Genomic DNA, 8,359 nt, shown 5'->3' with positions numbered 1-8,359 from the left:
TGAATGAGCTCAGGATTGGGCCCTGAGGCTGTAAGCTGCTGAACACAGGGCCCTGTCACTGACTGTGAAGTAATTAATGTGCTGGCATGCTAGTTAAATAATATACAGTAATATACTTTTTAGCTTATGATAAATGTCCTTTCCTTCAGCTTAAATATTCACATGCATATCTGCCTAGACACTTTGCTAATTTTTTGCCACAATCACTAACTCATTTGTTCTTTATGCTAATGATGTAGCCTTGCCCTTATTAAGGTATTGGCTTCTCCAGCCCTTCCATCTACAAATCTGTCCTGCACTGTTTCAGCTTGTTCATCGTAACCGGGTCCCGTCTACATTAGCAGATTCTCAGGACAGGAACTTTGTATGGTACAGTCAGGAAGGGGAGGTATGAGGCCATGGGAAATGAGCTCATTAAGGTTTACTTAACATTGGGATCTCCCAGCATTTCACTGAACCCATCAGAAAATTAAACGCCCCTTGATTCTTCTGCAGTCCCTTGGTTCCCTGCCAGCGTGTGATGATAACAGTTAATAGAGTGTGCTCATTGCTCCGGGCTATCTCTGAACTGGCAGACTGTGTGAGCAGGATTTATGTGCTGCTTTCCATTCTAAGCAGCTGGGCTCTTGTAACGGATGGACAATAACTCAGTTCAGATGAGGAAAAAGCTAAGGGGGGAGCATTTGGATCCGAAACACATACAAAACAATTGGAAATAGCCAACGCACAAAAATGCCTTTGAAGGCTTGATGTGCTGGCGGAGGGCAGGGTGGACGCAGACAACTCACATTGGTGGATTGTGGCACGCTTGTTAAAAGTGAAAACCAAAGAGATTTCCACCCAGCTGGAAATAACAGAATTATGCCCGATGGTTGGTTTCATTTTGGGTCAAATAAGGCTTTTCAAGCGACGAGGATACGAGCTGGGCTTGGGTGAGGGCATGTGGAGCTTTACAGTCCCACGGCTCTGCTTAGAATCCAGATTGGGTAAGGTAAGTGTCAGGGCGCACTTACCGTTTGATGATGGTTTGGTCTTGATACGGGTGACTTCCTCAGCGAGACTGAATGGGCTTCTCGGTAGTGTCTCACCAGGCAGGCTGAATACTGAATGGTCCACAGCCTCACGAGGAGTCTCTGCCCTCTGGCGATGTCCTGAGCCTGCTGGGAGGACTGGGTGGAGAAGGGTTTGCCCTGTGGCTGTTGCTACTGAACCTATTATTGGAGAGTGAAGTGTGGTTTCTAGGGCTGTCAGTCCGGTGTCTTTCGTTAGTGCTAAATTCACTCAAAATGAATTATGCTTCTATTGTTAAAGCTTGTGGCTTTAAACATTCAACATCATAAGCAGCTAGAAAGAAACCTTCCCCCTCAGTTGAGCATGGGCTTCTTCTGTGGGAAGGCGGTCCAGCCACCCACCCTCCTCTCTGAGTGCGTGGACTTGTATGGGCCGACACTGTGGAAATGGGGTCTAGTCAGAGAGTTGTGTGTTCGCGTGCTCTCATCTTGCACACATGCTTAGTCCCCTGAGCTGCAAAACCGCATTGTCTGGGCAGTTCCCAGAGGCTGGCGGCTCCTGCGCGTCAGCTGCCATTCATTTACATGCCCACGGCCTTCAGAATATTGCAGCGCGTGAAGTGAGGGCATGACAGATCCACAGGAGGAAGGGAAGCAGAGCTCAACCGGCCAGGCTCAACTGCTGCTTCAGCAGCCAAATGGCAGAGGCCTATTTTGAGAGCTGTGCTGGAGGCAGGTCAAACGGAGACGTCTGTTCCCTGTGATAAAAGGGCAGCTGCTAGGAGGATTCCTTCGATGGGCAGACGGTTCCCGACGGGCTGACTTCTCCCCTCTTTCTGCTTCTTTGCAGGGAAAGCTGTGACAATTCCCCAGAAACATGCCGCTGGTGAAGAGAAACATCGAGCCTCGTCACCTGTGCCGTGGGGCGCTTCCCGATGGGGTGACCAGTGAGCTGGAATGTGTAACCAACAGCACCCTGGCTGCCATCATCAAGCAGCTGGGAAGCCTCAGTAAGTTGCAGATGGTAGAGCATGTCTGCTTCCTCCGAGGGAGACCTAGTCAGAGCCAGGGTTTGTTCATTGTCCTCCAGATCATCAGTTCTGGACTTCACAGGGCAGGATGTCAGCTGGCCTCAGTGGAGCTGCCCGGACTTGTGCCAGCTGGGAATCTGGCCACTGACTTTCAATTCCTGTGGAAGGCAGTGGAAAGGCTTTGGTCCACTTCAGCGGGAGTTGGATACAGCCCTGAGGGGCAAAGTGATCATTGTATTTTATTTTCATTACCAATATTTTGAGGATTATGAAGAATCGCAGGCTGTGTAAAGAGCTGTACATTGAAATGCCACCAATAATTTGGCTAAAACAATAACAAGGAAAAAAAGAGCTCTATCCATTTGAAGGCCCAGGCAGCACTGTTTTAAGATACTCTGGCACTGCTTCCTTTCATGGCTGCCTGGCCCATAAGGACAGGAAATTTTAGATCTCGTAGGTTAAATGTTTGAGGTATTCCCTGGTCCAGAATCAGGAAATAATCAATTTTAGTAGGATAAAGTGTTGCTCCTTTTCTAAAGGGCCTTATAGAACAGTCCTAGAAACAACTGCCTCCCCCCTCAATCAGTGCTTAACTTGAACTTTTTAGATAACAACTAATAAAAGCAGAACAATTTTTGTAATTAAGGAAATCATGCTTAAAAGAAACATAACAGCAGGAAGAAGGGTACCTTTTTCTGCTATTGAGCCATGGACATACATTTGGCTATATAAAAACAAAGCTCCAATCTAGAGATGAGGGAACTGAGTGGGTTTGTTTCATTGGGCAAGCTGGGTGAAGTGCAAACCCAAAATGAACAGCCTTGGTGAAGTGTGTGTGTGATATTTAAAAACCTTTTGATTGGGACAAGCTACAGCCTGTCCGAGCAATGTAGATACTGTTATGTGTGATGTCGCTGAGCTCCTTCTTTAAAAATGATGCTTTTTTCTCATTTGTGAAAGGTCAGATCTGTAATGGTCCAGATCATGTTACAAAATGAAAATACTTAATAGGTAATGAGCACAGTTCTTTTCCTCAGAGCCTTTTAACCAGACTTCTTCCTTTTTGAATTCCTGGGGAAGTTCCCCTCTGTTTCTAGTGCCATTCATAATCTTACATTTTTCTTTCAGCCAAAGGATGAAACGACACAAAGAGCTCAAGAAAATGGCATAGGCAGTGCAACTGATACTGGGCAGCCCTGACCACAACCCTGTTACAGTTGGCCATAAAGCTTCCATTGACTTTAATGAGGGCCAGAGCAGGACCAATGAATAGCACTAACCTAAAGCAAAAGACTACAGGCTAAATTTGGCTTCAGTTCTGCTTCTGAAATCAATGGTGTCAGCTTGGCTTTGGGCTGGTGGAACTGGGAGAAGAGGTTTTCATGGCACAAGTATTGTATAAACAAAGAAAATGAAAAATATTTGAAATCTTACAGATCTGTGCCACATCTGTGAGTTTTGTTTAGATGCATCTCCAATATGCAGTGTATGGGGACAGTTCAGAGCAGGATGCTTATTATAGATTTAATAGATTTCATAGACATCAGGGCTGGAAGGGACCTCGGAAGATCATCGAGTCCAGCCCCCTGCCCAAAGGGCAGGAAGTCAGCTGGGGTCATAGGATCCCAGCAAGATAAGCATCCAATCCTGAGGAGTTTTTATGCTGGCAAACACTGAATTTGACTGCTTGGTCAGTTCTCCATGCATGCTTGAATCTGGTAGGGCTAAGGCTCAACAAACACAGTGCTGCTAACGCCCTCTTTCTTTACCTAATCCTTCCTTAGCTCTCATCAGATGTGTAACTGTGAAGCTTTGTGTCCTGAGCAAAACTCTGCTGGAGAAGGGTGCCAAGTGCCTGAGAGTGATGTGGGTGGATGTGTGGGGGCGAGTTTTACCTGCCCTGGGGACTCAGGCTGCTTGTGCCAAGTTGCTGCTGCTGCTGCTACAGCAGCCATATGGTGTCCTTGTACCTGGCTGCCGTTACTGCAGTGGTGCAGACTCCCTCGGGGGCTGCCGTTCTGGTCCCCCCCTCTGAACTGATGCCGAGGGCTGGTGCTCCATTCACCCATTCCTAGTTATGCTTCCATTTTTGGTAGCCTTTCAGTGACAGAAAAGCAGTCCCTCTGGAAGTTATCGGGCAGTCTTGAACCAAACAATTTTCCTATGGCCAAGCAGTGTGTGTCAGCTTCCCCTCACCCACCTTACAGAAGTGTTTGCTGCTGAGAGTCAAGAAAAATTTACAAATCCTTATGTGCAGCAGCACCTTTTGTGACTGACCCAAATCCAGACATTTACATGTGCTATGCACCCTGGAGACTCTTTCCTTTCCTTTGTACTTTGCTATGATTCGACAGAGAAACCAGCTTACTTAGTCACATTCACCCTGGCTTCTTGTCAGCTTCCCGTCCTGGGTTTCAGATGTAGGGAAATGCACTTCTCTGTGGAGTGTCCAGTACCACAGAATAGCTGAGTGTAGTAATTTCATTGGCACATAGCGCTTGCCGTGAATAGCAATGTTGCCAGGATTTATTTTTTTCTACTAGTAAAACTTAAATTATGGGATCTACACCAAGTAGGAAGGGCCCCTGTTTTATCTACAAGGCAGGACTTGAAAATATTGACTAAAGCACTAGGTGTATTTTTGCTTCAGTAATGACTGTAAATGAATAATGCATTGTTTATTTACATGATTACCATTTTCTCACTGCTCAGACTTATAATATTTTTTCACAGTTATTCTGATTATGTCTGGTCCAGTAGTGCCAGACGCCACAGCCAAGATCAGGACTCTGATGTGCCAGGCACTGTACATACAAGTACCAAGAATCAGTCTGTTCCCCAAAAAGCTTAGACTTTCTAAATATATAAGAAAGTAAAAAATGGGTGAAGAGAGATCTAGAGAGATGTGGTGACCTGCCCAAGATTTCTTAGAGCTGGGAATAAAATCTAGGTCTCTGGACTTCCAGTCTAATGACCTGAATGCTAGATTTTGCTGCCTTACTGTAGAGCCCATTACAAGACGCTAAACAATTTAGGGGATCAGTGATGGACTTCTGGAACCAATTATTTCCAGAATCACAATGTGAATTTGGCCCAGATGGGCTCTCATGTTGTTATTCTCTGGTAGTTAATCACTACCCTCTGCAAAATTAATTTTGAGGAGACTTTCCAGTTCTTGGTAGGGATCTAGCTTACTAACTCCTCCCACATCCTCAATCCCTTTAAGTTCAGCACAGAGGCCAAGGAGAAAATAGGATATGGACAATGAATTTGCTTCTCATCTACTTTCTCTGGGGCAAGCCTACACTGTGGCTACCTAGGCTTATTGTACATGCAGTTAGTCCATATACACAAGCCATGAGTTCTCCTGAGCTGTCAACCTCATATCTTTCATTAGCATTAAATTCACTTGTATATAAAAAAATGCAATGCATGTTTTCTGAGCTTTTCAGAGCCCAACAGTTGATAGTAATGAACCACATGGGGAGAATGGGGTCAAAAGCCAACACCGTATGTTCCTTAGCTACAGGGTCTTTTTGCTAGTGTTTTATTTTGAGATTAGTGTATTGTAGCTGCTGTAGGCAACATGTGACCAGCAAAGCATCCAGTTCTCTATGCAAATATGACCTGGCATTGTGTGCACATGTGCACACACACACACGCACACACACACTTGGCTCATCAGAAAGAATGGAAATAAAAAATAATCCCAAAGCTACATTAAGCTTGGTTGAATTGATTGTATCAGATAGAAAGCGACAGAGCACAGGATCTGCTGTTAATGAACAGTGTCCATTTACGTTTTAAGTTCCTTGATGTAAAACCACAAGGAGCTTTTGCTCCTCGAAATTGAAGCAAACAGCTCATGACTGTCATTTTAAAGGCACTGTGTTTAAAGCTGAAGAAAACAGTGAGAGAGGGAGATCTAATTAAGTGCATCATGCTCAATATGAGTCTCACCTGCAGGTGTCAGTAGTGCTCTGAAAAGCATTATGTGAGTGACTCAGACCTTTCCCACAGTGGAAGATGAACTGTGAAATAAGATAAGCAGCCTTAATTTAGGGTCTTTCAGCTTAAATGTGTAGTGGGCATTTTCCTCTATGCAGTTGACTCAAGCTTAGTGTAATTTTTTGTATGTTCAAGGCTGAATTCTTTCAGGGCACTTGAGTTGAGATGGATGATATTACAGAGAACAATACAGCTCTCAGCAGCACAAGAGATCCCTAGCAAAGCAATTAAACTGAACACACACATGCACACACACACATATACATAGATTAACACTTGGATTGGCTACACCAGTTCAATTTATATCCCCTGTTGGACACAGGCAGTGTTCTCCAGTGGGACTGGGACTACACATGCCTTGGTTTTATTCTTATTCCCAGCTCTCCCATTGATCTGCTGTGACCTTGGTCAATCACATCCTGTGCCACTTCCTTCTTGTTTTGGCCATGGCCACCTGATTCACTCTGGATTGTACACAACAACTTGCTGTTGATTTTGATTATATTGCAACCAGTTCATGGGCACACAGGATGGGTTGGTTTTGGTGGCAGTCATCCTGGCCCCTGAGAACTTCATGGCAGTATTAGACAAGAGAATCAGTTTCTTTGGGCTTGAGAAGAAGAGTTCTCCTTTGAGCTCGATGAGAACATGTCATTAGCAGGCAGCAGTACTCAGCATAAGGCGGATATTCTGCTTCTGTTCAGGTGAGGGTACTGGTATACACACATGCACATACCTACATTCACACAACAGTCAGCTTATAACAAAAGAAACACTCCATGTATGCTCTATGTAACTTCTACAAGTTATATGTGAAAATGACAGGGAGTGTTGAGTAAATAAGAGGAAATCTTTTCCATTGCACATATTCCCCTCTTTCATTAGCACTTGTGTTGGCCATTGAAAGAGATCACTTTGGGGCACACTCAAAATACAGAAAGATTCTTGCAAGCAGGAAGGCCATGTGAGTGTCTTCATTGCCTCTGTTCACTGTCTCCCAGGTTCTTGGCAGGAATGCACTGCACATACTGAGGGGTGCAAATTGGAGGTTCTTGGAAAAGAATAGCTGGGGATGCAGACAGTATCATAGAAAACAAATGGGAAGGCCAGGCTTGTATTGGGCCAAGCTTGTCTTCTGTCTAGGTGTTCATTTAGGAAAGTCCTTACATTTATCTCTGTTTTCCTTTACAACTAAATCAGTTATTTCTCTGTTGAGCTATGTGGACACTCCCATTCTCTTTTGTTCTCTAAGGCAGACATGCTGAAGACATATTTGGAGAACTGTTCAACGAAGCCAATAGTTTCTACATGCGGATGAACTCCCTGCAGGAGAGGGTGGATCTGCTGGTGATCAAGGTCACTCAGTTGGACTCCACTGTGGAGGAAGGTAAGATGGAGCTCGTCGGTAGGAGCTGCCTCTGTTCATCTCTTTTAGTCTGGCTGTGGGATCTGGTAGTTGGTAGAAATTTCAAACTTAGCCCTGTCCTTCCTCTCTACTTCTGGTAGGAGTCCAGCTCAAGGAGAGTCAATCCAAAGAAAGAGAGGTTATTAAACTCTTGCCATAGTGGCCGTTTAAACAAAAATGTATTCTTATTGCTGCTAAGGCTGTGATGGCCACAGCCAATACGTTTATAGCTAGGGAGGCAGTAAGTAAGGAAGTTCATAATTTCAACGCTGAGCAAAACATGCCATTCTGTAAGGAACACAGTGTGTGTGGAAATTTTAAAAGGGCATTTTAAGAGCAAAATATACAGGCTTGACTCCTGATTCTGCTCCGGACATGTGAAGGAGCTAGATGAAAGCACAGGAGAAAAGTCTTCTCTGGCAGGTATTCAGCCACCAGCATGGAGGCGGTTTGGAACAGCTATTGAATTCCCCTAGTTGAGGGGTTTTCAACCTTTTTTAACAAGTGTACCTTGTGGCAGAAAGCCACCTTGGTTTCTCCCCAAAATCTCTGCCCTGCGACAATGTGATCAAGATGGGCCAGCGCAGAGGATTCACACCTCAGCCTGTCTCTTTAGGTAACCTGAGCTGGCTGCATTCCTGAGGGAGGGGGGAAACCTGTTCCCTCTGCCTCCGTGACTTGCATTAATTACCTGGGTAAGGGGTTTCTACCTGGAGGGCTGGAATCTGCCCAGCAACTGGTGATGTTTTCAAATTGGTTGGCGGAGAGCCAACCGGAGCTGGCCTCCACTGGGCTAGGTGAATGAGGTCACAGGGTCTATATAAGTTAGCACGGGCTAACTTATTGAGACTTATTGAGGGGTGGGTCTGAATTATGCCTAAGAGACCCCTTAGGTCTGCAGACTA

At 45.1% G+C, this 8,359-nt stretch overlaps 1 protein-coding gene across 1 annotated transcript in view; it reads left to right on the top strand.

Annotated features, from left to right (window-relative positions):
- The first annotated feature begins 1,866 nt into the window (after positions 1 to 1,866).
- The window catches only part of LOC109313689 (wiskott-Aldrich syndrome protein family member 3-like), a 19,708-nt gene continuing 13,215 nt past the window's right edge, over positions 1,867 to 8,359 (top strand). Inside the window, exons 1-2 of the mRNA XM_019540366.1 lie at positions 1,867 to 2,020; positions 7,302 to 7,436. Of these exons, the coding sequence (XP_019395911.1) occupies positions 1,888 to 2,020; positions 7,302 to 7,436 (268 nt within the window). The 5' untranslated portion in view covers positions 1,867 to 1,887. The remainder of the gene's footprint in view (positions 2,021 to 7,301; positions 7,437 to 8,359) is intronic.

The sequence above is a fragment of the Crocodylus porosus genome, unplaced genomic scaffold, assembly GCF_001723895.1.
Source record: "Crocodylus porosus isolate Cpor-Errol unplaced genomic scaffold, CroPor_comp1, whole genome shotgun sequence".
In the NCBI taxonomy this organism is placed as follows: Eukaryota; Metazoa; Chordata; order Crocodylia; family Crocodylidae; genus Crocodylus; species Crocodylus porosus.
This window is presented reverse-complemented; position numbering and strand designations above follow the sequence as displayed.